Source organism: Girardinichthys multiradiatus, chromosome 22 (genome assembly GCF_021462225.1).
Source record: "Girardinichthys multiradiatus isolate DD_20200921_A chromosome 22, DD_fGirMul_XY1, whole genome shotgun sequence".
Classification (NCBI taxonomy): Eukaryota; Metazoa; Chordata; class Actinopteri; order Cyprinodontiformes; family Goodeidae; genus Girardinichthys; species Girardinichthys multiradiatus.
The window spans coordinates 8,714,424-8,734,380 of NC_061814.1; the positions used below are offsets into that span (position 1 = coordinate 8,714,424).

A 19,957-nucleotide genomic window follows, 5' to 3' on the forward strand; every position below is an offset into this window, starting at 1 on the left:
AACTGGGCCCTTTGACTTTCCAAGTTGGAATTCTGATTTCAGGGAATGTTCTTACTGTATTTATAACCGGTAACTCAGAAAATCTCACTTCTGAGTATAAATAAAACCCACTGTATTTATTAGCATTTTTTGTATCTCATTAAACCTGTGGTAGACATAGCACCATACAACATGTATGTAAACATGTTCCTTTATTGTTAAAAAAATAAAGAGAGAAATACTACACATTATCAGTTTCTATCTCTGATAGCTGCTAGCACCGCAACAATTAGCTAACTGGTTGTCGCACTTGTGACAAGAACCTGGTCATCTCGGTTGTGAAGTCATTCCCAGAACTGTTAGACATGTTGCTACACTCCTGAAAAATGCTGATTGCAGCTAATGTTTCATGATCTCTTCACACAGTGAAAGGGCAGTATGGCTCACTGTGCAGGGTGGTATCCCAACAGGGGTGACATCAGTTTAAGAACTGTAATAAAATGTTGCTGTACATCATGGCTGCCTAATGACAGTGTAGTTGGTGTCTGATCGGAACAATTCTGTGCTAATCTGGACTGAATTTGAATATCTCTAGTTGACAATCTAAAATATTTAGGTTGTTCCTATCTGAAATAACATATTCTACACTAAATGCAGACTCTTTAAAACAGTTTTTTTTTAGATTTCTGAAACTTCTGTTTTCTTTCTGATAACACATACCCACAAACATACAGTATGCCTTTTTGTCTTTACAAGGACTTTGCATTTACTTCCATTCATTTCTATGGCCTGTCCCTAACCCTAAACCTAACCTAAACTCAGTTCACACTTCAGTCCTAACCCTAAACCCCAAGGGGTTGGGCCACATAAGGAGCAGTAGGTCCTCACACTGTAATAAATGTTGGAATAATGGACCTTACACTGTAACAAATGCTAGAACACACACACAAACACACACACACACACAAACACACACACACCATATTATAATGGTTTTTTGTTTTTTTGTTTTTGGCATTTGAGCCACCTGGTATTGAGACAAGCATGAGAAGCACAATATATGGGCTGGCCAAGCCTGAACTGAATTATTATTATTATTTGTTTTTTAAACATCCTAATGGCCTTGCTCCACCCTATCTCTTATTTGGTTTACCCATACTCTCCATCATCTCTCTGGTCAGCGAACCAGCTGCTCTTGGCTGCTCCAAAGACGAGGCTGAAGCTCAGAGGTGATAGGATGTTTTGCGGTTGTGGTCCCTAAGTTATGGAAAGGATTGCTTCTACATGTTAGGCAGGCTCCTTCCTTTTCTTTTAAATCCTTTTTAAAGACTCATCTTTTTTACCCAGCGTTCGACACAGCATGTCTATTTTGGCTTTATTTACTATTTTTCCTTATTCATATAATGTACAGCACTTTGATCAACCATTTGTTGTTTTAAAATGTGCCTCATAAATAAATTGGATTGGATTCCATAGTCATTACTAAAACGAAGGGGCTTAGGGCGCCACTCATACAAGAACTGCCACCCACCGTATGTTGCTATATTCATCATGTCTCAAACTGGTACTGGGGTCATGCACTTTGACCTCTTCCTGCAGCCCACACACATCAAGAGTTGTTTCGTTTTAACATTACAAAAGCAATACAGTATTTCTCACTGGTGTTCAAGCTGATTGAAACGCGTGTTTCTTAACAAAGTGAACTTCACTGACGACATAGAACAGAACTAAAATGGTTAGAAATGGTCGATTATTCACGATTGATAAAGTGCTGTTGACAGTGAATAAGTTGTGCCCTTATGGGAAGCTGCATCCTTGTAAATTTATTTACAATAAGATCTGTACTTGAGAGCGGGGTGTGGTGAGGGTGGGGGTAGAAGCTGCTGGGTGCGCTGCAGACGGCGGCGGGACTCCAGTTGGCGGTGTGCGCTCAGACGCAGCAGCAGCAGCAGCAGCATCCTACTGGCCGGACCCTGGGAGGAAGCACGCTTCAGAGCGCAGCTCCCGATCGCGCGGCGCTTGATCGGGAAAAAAGGCAAAAAGCGCCTATTTTGCGTGTACTAAAAAGTGACAGAAGCTGCACAATATCTTGACAGGACATTTTTGTTTGGTTTTGTTTGCTTGATTGGTTTCCTTTTGGAAGGGGATTATTGTTCGCATGAGGCGATCTGGGATCTGTTCTCCACAGCGGAACGCACGCCGCTTCTTTTCCATGGAGTTGTATACAGTGGGAGTGCTCTGGGAATCAAACTACTGTTGAGTCTCCTCTTAGTTCGTTTATTTCTGTTCCGACTTGGGATGTTGTTCAATACGCAGAGGAAAACCATGATCTTCGCACTATTATATTTTCTGCCTCTCATTGGTAAGTTTATTTCTAGAAAATAGAAACTTTGGACTCGTTTTTATAAGAGGTGAGGTTTTATGAGGTCTAGGTTCTGTACTGCTGAGTTATATATGCAGAGAGAAACAATGGATTACTTCTCAGCAAGGTCTCATACTGACTCCAAACTGGTCCAAAACAACAAAAAAGTCCGTCATCGTTTCTTTAAACAGGGAAATGTTTACTCAGTTCTCAGTAAAACAGATTTTAAAGCAAACAAATGATGCATTGCGACCTGGACCTGTATTCTGTCATAAAGCTCAGATCTATATTTTAATCCTTGAAAATCAGCTTTTAAAGTCTTTAAGCTTTTAATGTTTCCCACATCAATGATCAAACCTTACATAGACCTTCTTTAAACAAAAAATGGATCCTCTGTCTTATTTTCATTGTAAATTCCGCCTCCAGATGTGCTGACCTACGCGGAGGAGAACCTGCGCGCCGGCGCTTCTCGGCTGGACTGCGTGCGGGCCAGCGACCAGTGTCTGCGGGAGCAGGCGTGCAGCACCAAGTACCGCACGATGAGACAGTGCGTGGCCGGCGGCAAGGAGAGCAACTTCAGCCTGGTGGCCGGCGTGGAAGCCAGGGACGAGTGCCGCAGCGCGATGGAAGCGCTCAAGCAGAGCCCGCTGTACAACTGCCGGTGCAAAAGGGGCATGAAGAAGGAAAAGAACTGCCTGCGCATTTACTGGGGGTTTTATCAGTCGTTACAAGGTTGGTACTGTCAATATATAAAACTAACTAAAAAAAACTAAAAGTTGATTCTGTCAGGTATTTATTTGGAAGTGTTGAGTCATGGGGCGTCTCCAAAAAGTTTTGTAAGATAGATCAACTGATAATCCTGGGATGTCTCACCAAAATTTAAACCCATTACAGATATTTTGTGGTTTTATTTGGGAATGCTCTTTTTGCAAAACTTGGAATTCAGGTCTGATTAAAATAAAATAAAACAATTGTTTCTCCTTAGGATTTGTTAAACAACTTATTGTGTATGTTTTCAGCACCCTGCATGTACCAAAAATCTACTAATTTAATGTAGGGTCCCTGACTCTGCTAAACATGCAATCTACAGGGAAATCTAACAAGGGTGGCTATTCTCCACCCTGTCCCCCCTGGGTGTCGCCACTGAGTGGAGACATCTTAGTGGATGCAATCTGCTGGGTTTCCTTAGACAGAAAAACTTTTTATCCAATTTGAATAAATAACTAACTTTGACTGCACTGTTCAATGGTTAGGACTAATTGGAATGTATGTACCCGACTGTTGTGAAGTGCCTTGAGACGACATGTGTTGTGAATTGGCGCAATATAAATAAAACTGAATTGAATTGAATAAAGAAATGTGATGTAGATTATGGATGTTTTATCTCATAGGAGTCCTATAAATCTGCTGTACCTGGGAGCTTCAGTTTGGTGCACGTAGAGAACTCCCTACTGTATAAATTAACCTTCTTTGGTCTATTTCGTCCTGTGAATTTGAGAGACTGTTTGTCGCACCAGGGCTGACCCAAGGTGGTATGAGGCCTTAAGCAGAATTTCATCTGGGGACTCACTTACAGCTACACTCATTCTAGCTAACAGGAATTTGGTAGAGTTGAAGAGGTTTGGGGAAAGTTAAGCGATTTTGTTCACAAGCAGCTATTAGTAAAAATACTAACAGTCTTTAGTCGACAAACAGATAAAGTGTGCATTAAATGTAATCTCAGGTCAGACATAAGCAGCAGAAATAATTAAATAAGCATTAAAATTTAAAGATACATCGATCAACTGGGCAGAGATTTCAATCAGCCAATTTTTCTCTTGTAATTTTGTCCGAGAAGCCAAAAACTGAAAAACAGATTGTTTCCCCTCCCAATTTTAAATGCATCAAACTAACAGTTCCAAGTATTTTCTGTCTATAAACACCCAACGTGCACTTTTTAATCCCTTCAATTTTAAAGGTTACAGGAATATGAATTTATGCCTAAATGGTGATAATCTTGTAATTCCATCCATCTATTGGATTCAAAATGAATCTGCTGCATATCATCATCTATCTTAGGCTATTGGAATTTGTCAGAATTGGAGACAGCAAGTCAGACCTCAGAGAAAACTGGAAATGGGTATTGGCCACGAAAAGCCTGATTGGTGCATCACTATTAAAATATGAGTCTGCTACTATAACTTTAAAATTATGAAAGTTTTCCTCAGTATACTGTATGTAAGACAGTGTTTATAAATGTGTCCTGTGTTGATTCAAGAGCTCTTGGGGCCAGCAGGGAGCTCTAAGCAGACACAAAGTTCACTTATAAGTTGAACACAGAAAATCTGCCTTCCAAGTACACATTGAATGCACCTTAATAAAGTATTCTAAATGTGCATTTTTAGAGATGGTATGCAGATGAAGACCTACACCACAAGCACAGAACCAATATACTAACGTGCTCATTCAGACTTGGCCTCCTTGACTCATTTCAGAAAGCTGAGTTACTTCTTGACCTCCTGAATCGCATCCCTTGCAGCTAATGGAGCATGAAGCCCCCCCAGCACTGTCTGCGGCATCTTTAAGTGTCACTGTTTGTGGTTGGGGGGTTTGTGGTGACAGTGGGGGTTTATTCAGCGCCCTAAACTGTGTCCAGTTCCTTGCCTGCTTCCAGTTGTGCAATGTAGCTGACCAACCTGCCTAATCAAGCGTGTTGCTGTGTGCCAGCGTGGATATCGACTGACCCAAATAACCCATGTCACATGCAGGCCAATGCAAAGCCCAGAGAAATGATAAACAAACCAGGAAGGGGGTGTGGGGATGGGGGAGTAGTAAAATACACAAATGTATTCAGCTGTGTTTCACGGGTTTGTCTTGGTTACAGGTAATGACTTCTTGGAGGAGTCTCCGTATGAACCAGTGAACAAACGTCTGTCTGACATCTTCCGCCTGGCCCCTATCCTAGGTAAGAACATTGAGGCTTTCCCTCCGTCCTGAGCTGTGGCAAACACACCGACCTTTCTGAGTTTATCTGTGTGAAGTATTTATCCTCACTCTCTCCTCTTGTCCTCCCTCTGCATGCGAGCTGGAAGTGATCTTGCATGGGGAGCTATAGTTCAGTCTCATCAAGCAGTGGATAAAAAAGCTTTAGATACAGTGTGTATTTGTTTCTTGTCATTTGGCGCTGGATTCTTAGATTGTTCTCTGTCATCGTGGCTGATGAATCCGCACACTGAAGAGAGTGTGAGTGGAGAACCTCAAAAGAGCATGACTAGCATTTTTTCTACTCAGAGCCAAGCATGGGAGCCAGTTTGGCCTCTAGATGGCGATGTTATTCCCTTATTTGTTATTTGCAGCCTCTCAGATTCGACACAATCTGTTGTGTCGTCATGTTGCTGCTTGTGTCGTTTATTGCTGCACAGCAGGTGATAAACTCTCTGTCACATCAAATAGGTTTGCTTTGCTCTCTGATCTTCAGAACATATAGGGCTAATATTCTGACCCACTGTGATAAACAGGGACCTTTCCTTTTTGTTTCTTTGGCAGTTTTCAGTGATTTGCCAGATTTTTGTTCAGATCCCCATAAGCAAATCTTTTTGAAATTTTGACTTTATTTTTTCATTTGCTTCCAAAAATCTCACTGAAACCAGCTGTTTTTGCACTTAATTTCTGATTTGACTCTTCACAGAGTTTGTGTTTTCAACTATGTGTGTATTTTAGTGCTTGTTCGTGTTGGGAACAGCTGGTGCTAAAATGACACAAAATCAAAGTTCACCCCAGAGTACACGCTGTATGTGTGACTGCATGTTAAACCCAAACCAAACCCTTCTGAAGACCACAAATATCTGGTTAGAACCTCCTCGCAATAGATGTTAGGCAGCTATAGTGTCTGCTGGAGGAGGAGGAGGACTATGTCGAGTTGAGCATTTACTGAGGTCCTTCCATTAAGTCCAAACTGCAGTAAAATGTAAGACTTGATGTGCTTTGGTCGGTAAAATATAACATATTAAGGATTACTAAGAAACACATGCAGTGTGTGTGAAATTTGATGCAGGCTCAGACACAAGTAGCAGAAATAATTAAATAAGGATTAAAATGTAGAGATGCACTGATCAATTTTCCTTTGATCGGATTGGATTGTTGAGCTGCTGGTCAAATACTGAAAAAAAGTGTTTCCTATTCAACAAATACCTCGAAACAGAATGTGCTTTCATTCTCTTTGAGATTGAAAAATAAAGGAATATACTTTCATGTATAAATTATGATCATCTTGTAATTTCTAACTTTTCTAGTAGATGCCAAACTACAAACTTATATGCCAAACATTTTTTATTTATCTTATTTTTTATAATCCATTGAATAAAAAAAAAAAATCGGACATTTGTCAGAATTGGAACCAGCTAATAAGACAGCAGAAAGCTGGAAATCGGAATCTGCCAGGAAAAGGCAGATCAATGCATCGATCACATGAGTCAGTTATTATAACTTTAGAGCTATGAGCTTTCTTCTCAATATGTGTACCGCTGAAACGAATAAAGTCTCAGATTTGATGCACTTTGGGGGTTAAAATATCCCTGACTGATTTCCACTGCTTGTCTTTGCAGCAATGCATCTGGGGTGCTGCATTTGATAGAACCAAGGGGTTTTTAACAAGGTAGTCACCTTGGTTTTAATGGTAATTTAATTTTAAAACTGTACTGCTAACCATTTGAAGTTCAATTATGGCGACTATTAGAAACTGGTATGTTTTCTCCTTGGTATGGATATTACTGGTGGAGTCATATAGCAGGAGCAGAGGGTGGAGGCCTGAGGTGTGGAGGCTGCAGAGGTTAAGGGTTAATCTGTGAATAACAAGGAAGGTCTGAGCAAGCAGGTGCAATCAGCCCCTTTTCCTTTTTCTTTCATCGATGTTGAACTAGAAGATGACAGGAGAGAATCACTGCTGAAGAGATTTAAAGCTTGCTTCTGATCAGCTAATCAGCTGCTTTTATTGCACCTTCACATTGCAGCACATTAAACTGGGCACAGAGCTCTAGAAATGGAATTATCCATATTGTAAAAAAGGGTCAATGTAAATAATATTCTTTTGTGAATTCTTGTTTTTTAAGTGTGCATTTTTGTTCTCTACTAATAGAAAATGTAAAGTTTCATAGTTTAGCATAATGGGTTCTGTGCCAGTTTATGTATTACTGCTTATACTTCTTTTTCTTTGAAAGTTTGATGATAATGAATAATAACCTTAACTTTGAGAAAAAGATTAATAGTACATATATTTTGTGCAGGTGCAAGCTTTGTATGTTTTAGAAATCAGAGAACCCAAAAATAAATGTATAATGGACCACAGTACTCTAAGGTTCCAAGGAGTTTTGGACAAAACAGTCCCACTGCATCATAGATCCTCCACCTTACCTAAGAATGGGCCTGAGGAGCTTTTCTACAATTACCTTTTTTATTTTAGCTCTAATATCTAAACATGGTCTATCATTGGGGGCGGCGCTGGTGGTGTAGGGGTTAAGTGCATGACCCTATATAGAGGCTACAGTCCTCGATGCGGCCGTCCCGGGTTCGGGTCCTTGACCCGGTGACCTTTGCCGAATGTCTCCCCCTCTCTCTGCACCTCTTTCCTGTCTGCGTACTGTCGAAAATGAAAAATAAAGGCCCCTAGTGCTGAAAAAATATGTTAAAAAGATATGTGGGGATTATTGGTGGAGAGCCATAGAGTAGGGGCAGAGGATTGATGGTTAAGGGTTAATCAGTGAATAGCAAGGGAAGTCTAAATGATCAAGGTGAGCGCTGGCTCATAAAGCCTGGGATCAGTTGGACAGGAAGAGGATCGAGAGATGATTTTTGAGCCTCCAGGTGTTATCTGTTTCAGTTCCTCCACACAGAACACCAAGCTTAGAGCATCAGATTGCTCTCTATATATATATATATATATATATATATATATATATATATATATAGGGAGGTGTGAAAAATGTCCTCTGGTGATTCTTGCTTTTACATTCTTCACCACTGTCCTTAGCAGGACTTATTTTACAAAATGCATTATGTCTTGTGTTTTCAGTCACTTTTAGGATGAGATGAGGTATGGGTTTGTTTTCAGTACCAAGGTATACCAACTAAAACAGGTTTCCATCATGTTCTTACGGTTTCAAGTCATTTTAACGAGATGTCTGAAACACAGAGTAAAGCAGCGAGCACCCATCCCCACCGGTTGCTGCGCAAAGCTGGACAGCTGGCTGAAAGAAGCCTCGTACACATTTCTCTCACAAGATGGACAGATTTAGCAGAAATACTTGTGGTCACATAAAGCATGGACAGTCACTGAGTGTAAACTAGAGGAGTGCCACCAATTACTAAAGCTGCAGCTTGCAGCCTATGAATTGCAGATCTGATGAGCAGTTGACTGCAGGCTGTTTTTTTTGCTTCCACTGTTGTCTATAAAAAAACACAACGGCAAATAAGGATATTGTTCTGCATAAAAAGACTGAAAAACTACTTCTGAATTTAATGTGATAATAGTTTGCTTAAGTCAGTCTATCAGGTATAACATTATTATACTGTAGTGCAAACATGTGATATTATCTCAGCAGCAGTTGGAGTAATTGTGGTTTTCCAGTTATTTTTTAAAATCAGTTAGATGATGTTATACACTAATAATGATACTGTAAAACTGGTATTTTCACTCAAGGTTATACCATGAGAATCTCATACCAGCTAGATCAGGCATAAATATAGTAGTCAAGCTTTTTAATTTAGATGATAAACAGAAGCTGCTGTAAAGCGTCTTTAGCAGTAAAGTACGAGTACGAGTACGTGCAAAGTGATCCCATGTTATCTAAAGGAACAGCAGCCATGATGATCCTGTTATTCTGTAATTGAGCATGAGTCTGAGAATGACGCCAAATAATCGCACAGATGCTGAGACACTCTGCCGCTCACTGAACACCTGCTCTCAGAGACACGCCCACAGACGTCAGCTTGATATTATCAGAGCGTCTTGCTGTCATCTTGGCTGCATTTAATTAAGTTACAAAAACAAATCAAATAAATCTGTAACGACTGATTAATAGGGATTAAAGTGAAGACAGAAGGCCTGTTTAATGTATTTGTCTTGGTTCTATTCTGTCTGCCATTTAGAGAGTAATTACCAAGGATTTTTTTCATCTCCTGCTGAATCTCATTCATCCCCACCATAATTGCCCTTTCCTTCTTGCCACTAATCATTAATCACCACAGTTCAGTTGAAATAACTTTTAAAAATACAGACAAAAATTAGCCACTTTCACTCTTAACTAGCTCTGATTAAGGATAAGCATGTCAAAAACTGAAAAATCTGAATTTCATCAAACTAGTACCCTTCACTGATAAATGCATCAAGCAGCAATATGTACTTTGCTGCACATTTTGAGTGAAAAAAAAATTAGAAAACTCTCAAGGATGTACACCTTAATGCTTAAATGTGCATAATCTAGTAAGTCTAAAGCAATAGGAGACTTGCTGTGAAGGAGTGGGAAATACAATAAAAACTTGTGTACTCCTGTACTTTATTTATTTTTTATACATTTAAAAATGTCTAATATTCAGTGCCCCACCAGCTCGACATATGTCAGGCTGGCAGAGCACTGGGAGGAGCGTGGCCAAGGGCAGACTTGCTCTGGGGGGCTTGGAACTCTTTCATACCTGCCTGCAGTTCTTATTTTTTGTTGGATTCATAACTCTTTTCTCTTTTATGTGCTATAATTCTTTGAATAAAACTAGAAATCGAACGAAAGCCTGATTGGTGCATCTCTACACATAGGTTACAATTATACAACATAACATACAGTTTTAGTAATATACTGAAATTACAGGATTATTTGGCAGTTCTTGTATCTTCTGTGTGAACTTTTTTGCACGTGTCTCTAACATGCTGCTGTGTTGCTGGGTTTATTTGGCTAATTATTTTCAGATCTTCACCAGGGGCAGAGTGCCTTTTCCCTCTGGACGGTCCAGTGAGTCACTCACTGCTCTGCTGCGAAACACAAGCCATTACCACTGCAGCAGCTTTTGCTGATGACTTCTTAGAAAACACACTGTCACCATCTTAGCTAAACGGAGCCATGCTGACATAACCCTGAACACACTGTCAGCACTTAAAATCTTCAAGGGGCTTGAGAAAACTCTTATTAGACTTCAAAAACAGTAGAGACTGAATTTCTGTTTGTTTACTTTCTACAGCCAGTCACATAAAATGTCTGGAATAGTAAAAAATATATAGGGTTAATGCAAGACCAGAACAATGAAGCTGACCCATACACAGCTTCAGAAAAATTATACATTTACCCAGGTTAAGGGAAAGAGCATTTTTTTCCCCTATTATTTGGAAATTTATAATAAACTTCCGATTTCCTTGTTATAAAACAAGCTTTGTGTCACCATCTGTTAAGCCCACAGAAAATAAATTATTCAAAGATGCAACAATTAATGGAAGAATTTATAGCAGATCAGTGCCGTAGGTCATCAAAAAAACAAAAAAAAACCAAATCATTTACTTGGGAGTTATTTAAATCTTTAATCAGTAAAAAGTCAAAATATACTGCAGATGGTCAGCTGGTGTTATTCTGATGCAAATCCTACATGTCAAAGTGAAGTGTTTTCACCTGTTTTTTGTTTTAAATTTGATCAATCAAAAATAAAAATGTGATGCATTTTGATTGGCTGCTGTTCAGAATCAGAATTAATTTTATTGCCAAGTTTGGGCACACAAACAAAGAATTTGACTCCGGTACACTTTGCTCTCAGTGAAGAGTTTTATTTATTGATTTTTCTATATAAATAAATGGAATTAGGAAATAACTCGCCTTGAGCCTGCCTCTAGCTTCTAGGTAAAGTGGTTATTTTTTCTGATTCTGCTGTAAACTGGTGCTGATGCCAGATTTTCAGGGTTAGGGCCAGAGAAAACGTAAAAAAAACTGGTGCTTCGTAAAATCTAACAATAGTGATGCACAGGAAAGGCCCCAGAGATTGAAGAACAAACCTTGGTTGTTAAGACGGTTCAATTCTGATTCACAAAGCTGCACCCTGCTACTTTAGTCAGTTCGACCTTAAGACTTCTTTCAAATGAAATAAATATATGTCTTCGTTTAACGCATGGAGAAATAATGTGTTGTCTATAAACTGGCATTTAAAAGTACAAGCTCATATGTTTACTGGTAAATGGTCTGAGTTTATATAACCACAGTAAGCACTCAAAGTGATTTAAGCTAGAGCCAGATTCTGCCAGCCATACATTTATATACCAATCAGCCTGGGGTTATATGCACATCGACGACAGGATATATCTGGAATCGAACCCACAACTTTCGGATTGCATGACGACTACCACAGTCACACTGTGTTGATATCTCTAGACTGGCTCTCAGTCTGTTTCCTGTTATGATTTTAAGTTTTTAATGAATCAGCTTTACCTTGTTTTAAGCTGATCTTGGAACAGTTTAGCTTCCCTTAAGTGCACAATTCAATCCCTATATGCTCAAATCACAGCTGAAGACTTATCTCCTCTCTTTGATGTCAGTTTTTTATGCTTCACTTTTTTATCTCTTATACTTTCTTGTTAGGCTAATTGCTGAATTGTTTCATTCAACTTTAAAGCACTTTGATCAACGTTCTTTTTTTTTTTTATTTACCTTTGCTCGATTAATAAACTTTACTTTAAAAACCAGTGCAATACTTAGCTGAACTGAAGTTTAATTACAAAATCGCATCTAATGGCTTTTCTAATTCACTAAAAGTTTTGGATGGTTGGGGGTTTAAGGACAGCAGTAATGATTTTTAGTTAACCCTCATATTTGTATTTTATTTTTCCTCAAAATCTAATAAAAAGAGGTTTTCATGTATGTTTTAAAAATGAGACAACCTTAAAGAAGTAAGGAAGTAGTCAATAATCCAACAAGGTTCCCAAAGAGATTGAAATAGAAACAGGACCACATCATCACAAATCCACCACCATACTGTACAGGGGCATTTTTACCTTCTCCTGGAGTGTTTGCTGCCAAGGCTCAGTCTTAGCAAGGCGTAGAGTCCTAGTTAAAGTCCTGTTAGCATTTAGCATGGTTCTCAAACACATATTTGGCATGTAGATAGCATCTAATGGTTGTTATGGAGACTGTGTTACCCTAAAATGTCACGTGTTTCTTCCATACCATGCTGTTCGTCGAGATTTGTTTGTTCCAGTTGGTTCAAACTTTTTAATTATTGCTGTGACTGTAGATACCACCAATTTTAGGCAACTAACTATTTTCCTGTAGCCACACCTCTAACTTACTTGTATGCCATGGTTCTGTTGTCTTTCCCATTTTTAAGCACAACTAAGAGAAATGAGCCTTTCTGTCACATCATAGTGACAGGAAAAACTGAGTAAATGATTACTTATTAAAGGTTTCTAGATACTTTGACACTTTGAAATATAAATAATGATTCAGCAACTGTTAGGTTTATCAATAATATGGCAGTGGTGACTTAGTAAAATACAAACAAATCCCACACAGATTTTAGGATTTTTCTCAAAGATTTTCAGCGTGAGATTCAGCTTCTGCGAGAATAAATTAAATACGTTTGTTTTCGGGATTTTTACCAGGGGCACCGATAAGCATAGAAGATGCTGTGTGGGGAAAAAAAGTATAAAGTTGCCTCTGCAGCTTTCACGAGGTTTAACATTTCTTTCAGCGTATAGCGGGTTTATAACTTTACAATCAGAGAGGTTGGCATCATGGAGCAGAAAAAAACAATAATTTTCTGTCGAACTGCATGACTTCTTGTAACCTCCAAGAATGCAGAGAGCTGAGTTTAGATGAAATGGTCGCCTTTCTTTCAGCAGTTGGCCGTGTTTATAAGTCAGTGATCCGTGCAGGCAGGAGCGACACAGAGACTCAGAGCATTATTCTGAGATTCAAGTGGACTTAGAATTACATCCACACCATTTGGCTCAGGATGCTGGAGATCAAAGTGGCCCAGGAAATAGATGAATACCAAGCCTGGGTGGTTTTCTGTTACTGTGTTCATGAAGAATGGCTGCTCCAGTTACATAATCAACTTGTCATTTATTTACTGCTTTATATTCACTCTCTCATATGTCTTATTTTTTTAGATAAGGTTTCGATAAACAGTTTCTAAACTAAACGTCCACACCAGAGATTTTACAAATTAGCACAAATGAGCCTTTCTCGATTTACCACCATGTTTCTTTAAAAGCTTTGGGACCTTAGATGTTCAGTTATTTACATTTTTATTTCAGCATTAGCTGTTTAAAAAGATTTCTGTGAAAGGCCTTTAACTAGGACGCTTTTGTAAAAGCTGCAGAATGGGGTTTGGCATTGGAGCATCGGACTGACAGCAGGTATGAACTGTGACAGATGACAGTCTTAAAGAATTGTATAACAGAGATTTTAAAGAAAGTAAAGGTGCACTTTTCAGTGCGGGACCCTGTTAAAGTATTCATACCTCTCTGCCAAGTTATACCCCAGACACTTCATTGTATTTTTGTAGGGATTTTATGTGATAGATTAACACAGAAGCTCATGAGTGTGAAGTTGAAGAGTATTTCTAAAAGCAGAAATGTTTCATTCCTTTTTGTAAAATATCTCAAGCATAGTTGGATTGGAGCAACTGTAAACATTTCCAGAGATTCTCAACTAGATTTAGGTCTTTAATTTGACTGATCCTTGTAGCGCGATAATTTGGTTTTGACCTAAACCATTCTCTTGCAGCTCTGGTGGAAAGGTTAACCTCTGCCGAAGTTTGAAGACTGTTGTTTTAACCTTTAACAGGTTTACTTACAGGGTCGGCCTGTATTCAGCTCCATCTACAGTATCTTCCCATCAGGTCTGACGACCTCCCTGTACCCGTTGAGGAAAAGCATTCCCGGAGCATGACACTTCCACCACAATGTTTCACTGAGAAGACGGTGTGTTTAGGGTAATGTGTCGTGATTAGCAGCTTTAAGATCACATTTCAGCAATAAACTTGCAGCCCCCGATTTAGGATGACTTTGTCCTTTCATATCTTATAAGATAAGTTAAGTTAGTGCAATTAAACATTAGGAAATAAGGATAAACAGGTTTATGCTATGTGGAAAATATTTTAATTAGTCATGTTAACCTTTATGTTCAATATGTAAATTGCTTGATTTATTTCAAGTAGCCCTTCATCATTTACTGTGTTTTAGTTTTAGTCTTGAAGTATAGGACCCTGCAAAAGTATCCATACACTTTTACCATGGTATCTGTTGTTTTTCTTTGTTTATTATTACATAATAGTTATATTATGACATATTTCTTATGCTCATTGCATTTATGTTCATAATGTTGTATAGTTACAAGTAAAAATAAAAGTTGCTTCTATTTTTACAGGCGTTAACTGTGGGTCTGTTTTCAGTTTACATTACCCAACTGCGTCCAGATCCAACTTAAAAAAATACACGTGTTTGTTTGACTATGACTAAGGTCGAGTTGTGATGGTTACCTTCTCACTTTTGCAGACTCCAGTCTTCCCCCCCATCTTGCCCTAGCTAATTTTTGTACTGACTCACCTTGCCGACTGACGTCAACTGGCTGCACAAAGAGGCTACAGACTCATGCAAACTTTCCCCAACTGGGAATCTGCGGTAAAACTGGGCAGAAAATCGTGTTGTGTGTCCCCAGCTTTACAGTTCATACATTAGTTGTTGTGGGTTTGTGAGTACCTCTCAAGGTGGATCAGGGGTGTAATATTGGTGAGACGACTTTAACTCCCCATTTCAGGGTAGGCGTTTCAGGTCATCCCAAAGTACAACACGTGAAAATTTGTTATCCTGTCAACAGAGTCCCCCGCCTGAATCTCTGCAGCTCCTTCAGACCTACTGTGGGCCTCTGGCTGCTTTTCTGATTTCTGATTAATGTCCTCTTTGCCTGGCCTCTTAGTTCATGTGGACAGCATGACTTGGTTGGTTTTCAGATGACGGATTGAACAGCACACTGTGGGGTGTTTAAAGCTCGGGATATTGTTTTCTAACCAAACCCTGCTCTAATTCTCCACAACTTTAACTCTGACATGAACATTATGAACTGCTGTACTTTTATAGTGGAATACTGATACTGGTACATTAGTTGAGATTAGGTATGGAGTTTATGTTTTAGTCAGATTCACAAAAACGTGGATGCTAAATTTGATGTCAGTTCAAACAGAAATCAGGAAGTTGTGAATCTCATTACGAAATACTTAAACCACCGTACATATATTTCTATTTTCTCGGTTTGGACAATTCTTTCTTTTTTGTTTTAATATTAAAAAATGCTTTCGTTTAAATTTCACCTCCCAACCTTTTTGATCCATGGTTTTTTCTAGCACTTTCCAAAAAAGCAACTTTATTTCACATTTGAAAGGCGGTCGCATTTTAAAATAAGTGAGTGTAGTTTGGGGGTGTGGGTGAGAATTGGTACGTTTCCAGGGAGTGTAGCTTTGGAATAAAGATGAGCTTATATGACTATCATTTTTACTGAAGCTTGTGAAATGACCTTTTCAAGCTCTTTAGCATTTCTCAAGTGATAATTTAGCATTTATGCTGGCAGGAGTTACCTTAAACCACCACACATAAAGAGCGTTTAGGGATTTGACAGAATTGCAGCACTTTTAAACACTTCATCTACTTTATAATGCAATTTTATATAAGTCAGGGGCATCAGTGTTGCCTAAATCCAACTAAAGTTTTGGAGGTATTTATCTCCAGTCTATGCATGTTCAGCCAGCTCAGCTGTAATCAGAACCCTCGTAATTAATTATTACCCTTTGTACGTTGAGGTCTATTTGGCTTTAAACTTTGTGCTCCTCTCACTTGCTGGAACTGCCACTCTCTGTGAAGCACCCACTCACCACTTATAAGCCCCAATACACCACAGCTCAATACTCTATCTCTTCCATGTGTCAAGACTTCAAACACATCTCGTCATCCTCCCTCCCACAGCTGAAGTGAACCTTGAAGCAGAGCTGCAACGACGTCTGCATTTGTGTGTGTGTGTTATATGTGTGAAAACATCTGCAAGCACGCGGCCTCGGCTGTCAGGCCACGGCAGTGTTTCAGATTCCTTCTGCGCTGACACCGAGTGCTGAGAGGCTGTCAGTGCCACTCCACCGCTGGCTGCAGAGGAAGTCACTCTCATCATAAGCTGCCAGTGTTTAGAGATAAGCATGTCCATTGCTACCTTTTAGCCGCTGTCTTTTTATGTCTCCACTTCACAGAATATGCGGTGATAGAAACATAATATTTTTTTGTGTTGGAGTTTAAGTATACTGTATGTTTTCTTAAACAGGAAATCTGGGTTTTGTGATGGGTTACGTAGGGTGACTATGAACAGTTAGTGTTTTACCTGGATGAGACAGCAGTCAGAATAATGCCCGGCGTGTCGGGGGATGTGGAAGGGTCCCCCTGCTTGGTGCTGGGCAGTCTTTCTGCCAGGGGTTGATGGGAGCCCATGGTCACCGGGGTGAGGGGAGGGGGTAGCAAGTTCCCGGGCTTGGTCTGCGCAGTGGGGGATGGTGATGTCAGTGGGTTGAGGGGGCTCGACGTGTAAAAAAAAAAGACAGCAGTCAGAATGATTGAGTTAAAAACTACTCAAACAAGGGTCTATCCAAGAGCACATTTTTGTGGTTGGTCATGTTGTAACTGTTTTCTTACTGTACAATTATACGTAAATACTTGGGATGTAATACGATCTTTTGCCATGAGACCTCATGTTCTTAAAACACTACAATAGTTCTCATCAAAGTGAAGTCTGCCTCATATCTGGTTTCTATGTCAGTTTATGATTTTATTATATGCCCCAGATATTAATGTTTAAACTTGACACTCTGTATCAGCATTTTAAGGTAAGAAAGGAAGTAGTTCTGGAGTCGCCCTGTTGCATTGACAGAGTTGACTCATAAAGATGACAACATTTGGTTTTTAAAGCACTGAAAGCACCACTTTTAATTGGAGATGCACCAATCAGTCAGACTCCCTTGATCCGGTTGTGATAGGTATCAGAAGGACAAATGCTGAGAAATCTGACTTTTTTCCTATACATTAGATAGGATTGTCAAAACTCCCACCATTTTTGGTCCATCAGCCAACAGCAGCACCTTTGACATTTTTTTTAGTTTGATAGAAATTGCATAAAATGTGGTAACATATGCTTTAATGCATAATTAGCTCTGTTTTAAATCCACCCACATCTGTTTTCCTTGATTCCTCAGTCAGTACTTGTGAGGAATGTCTCTTGTTTCTCCATTGCAAAAATGCTGTCCTTGCTGGTTCTGCTGTATTTGAAAAGTTTAAACCAGTGTCTTTTTCTTTGAACCAAATTGTGCAACACATGAGAACTACAAATTGCACCCTTGACTTTATTTCTACCATGTTGTTGAAAGAGGTTTTCAATATCATTGGTGCTACTCTTGTGTCTCGTGCCTAATTCTCATTTGCCCTTTCTTTTCCAAGGTTTTACAGCTAATTTTGGAAGGTAATATAACAAAAAGCACATAACGATTGTTGATTGTAGGCGCCCCGTTGTCCTGGTACTACTGGACCTAACGGCAGAATTTGATACTGTTGATCAGTCTGTCCTTCTATCTCACTAAAGCCTCTATGGTGGTACATGTGACTAAGCTCTTAAATGATTTACATCCTATCTGACAGACAGATCTTTCACAGTTCCTCCAGCGCTCCTATGTCATATGGGGTCCCACAGGGTTCCATTCTTGATTCCCTCTTTTGTTCCCTTTGTCTGCTGCCAGTCGGAATGATCATAACTTAGCATTACTTGTCATTCCACTGTAATGCAGGTGATTTTCAGGTTTATCTGTTTTTGAAACCAGGAAACAGTCACATTCAGCACTCCCACCTGATGCTATCTCTGCAGTAAAACTGACTTAACAACATATATTTTTTTAAATGATCAAAAGATGAAATACATTTTGTCTGGTAAGAATGGTACCATTGATGTCAGTGATCCGAATTTAAATTTTAGTGACACTATAACAAAGTTTGACAAGGATTCAATGAACAAGCTGATTCAAAATCAAACAGAACTCACACCACTTTATTATTTTAGCTAAAGTTGAGCCCTTTTTTAACTGTGCTGATCTTAAGAAGACTATGCATGCTTAGATCAGCTCAAGAATTGATTACTGTAACACTCTTTACATTTTTGTCTCTCAGTCATCCCTCAACAGGGATTAATTGGTCCAAATGCAGCTGCACATCTTTTAACTGACATCTCTAGGGGCAGTCACATCAACCTTTTAGAAAATATTTAAAACTTTTATTGTTTGGTTTTAAAGTTCTTAATAGTTTGACCCACCGATTTATCTGATTAATTCATTTTTGCATGCTGATCGATCCCTGAGGTTATTGTCCAAGGTCTTTAATTTTGCGAGAGCTAAATATACTGCTCAAAAAAACTTAAAGGAAAAGTTTGAAAACAAATCAGATCACAATTGGAAAAAGGATCATGCTGATCAACCCACAGAGGGCTTAATCCAAAGTCACCGAGACATTTTAATTGAAAAAATGATGCAGCAGGCTTGCTCAATTTGCTAAAATGTCATTGCAGCAACTCAAAATGGTACTCAGTATTTTGTATGGCCCTCCCGTGCTTGTATGTAAGTCTGATATCTTTGGGTCATATTCCTTATGAGATGATGGATGGTGTCCTGGGGTATCTCCTGACCAGGGCATCACTGATCTCCTGAACAGTCTGAGGTGCATTCATGCCAATACCTAATGTCAATCAGGTTGCCATCATTTATTCTGTACAGGTATCACCTTATGTTACCAGTAGCGACACTAACCCTGGTCAAATGCAAAATTACTGAAAAGCAGTGAAAAAAATGACGAGGCAATAAATGTCTTTCGCCCCGAACTGCAAAACCATTCTTGTCTTTGGGGTCATCTCATTGTTACCCCTTTAGTGCACCAAAACAGCTGACTCAAGTTAACAACCTCCCTACTACATAACTTACCAAAACAATATGGTTTAACTGACTTGTATCATACTCTGATAAAAAGTTTTCCTTGAGCAGTGAGCAGTGTATTATCAATGGGATGACCGGCTACCTCTGGATCTACACTCAGTCACTGATCTGGGTCTTTTTAAATCCAAATTTCCAAAGTCCTTTTTAGTCAGGAAGGCTTTTAATACTCAGAAGCACTGTAGTATTTTATTACAGATTTATAACGTTTGTTTATTCTTTTATCTGTTTTATTTGTTTTATCTGTTTTTGAATAATTTTTCTGACTTTATTGTAAAGCACTTTGGCTGTCTGGCAATATAAAATAAATAAATGAGGTAATCGTCTCACCCCCTTATTTTCTGTTGGATTTAAAAGGCTACATCTATCAAATTTGTTAGAATAAGAAATAAAGATTGGAATTGGTCTAAATCGAAATCACCAGCACACACAGAAACATTTTCCAGGTACCGGTGTATTGCTATCATTACTCCACCTCATTTCCACTACATTTACCAGGGCAAAAGCAAATGGGCAGGGTAGGAATTTACTCTGGAAAACATTTGGATGGAGTATTGTGGAGGAAGAGGGCTGAGCGGTTGGAATTGGCTGATTTTTAAAAATAATTCAATCATA

The 19,957-nt window shown here is 39.1% G+C and overlaps 1 protein-coding gene across 2 annotated transcripts in view; it reads left to right on the forward strand.

Annotated features, from left to right (window-relative positions):
- The first annotated feature begins 1,904 nt into the window (after positions 1–1,904).
- The window catches only part of gfra1a (gdnf family receptor alpha 1a), a 172,882-nt gene continuing 154,829 nt past the window's right edge, over positions 1,905–19,957 (forward strand). For both annotated transcript variants that reach the window (XM_047351810.1, XM_047351811.1), the window contains exons 1-3: positions 1,905–2,341; positions 2,768–3,073; positions 5,205–5,285. In XM_047351810.1, the coding sequence (XP_047207766.1) occupies positions 2,278–2,341; positions 2,768–3,073; positions 5,205–5,285 (451 nt within the window). In that variant the 5' untranslated portion in view covers positions 1,905–2,277. The remainder of the gene's footprint in view (positions 2,342–2,767; positions 3,074–5,204; positions 5,286–19,957) is intronic.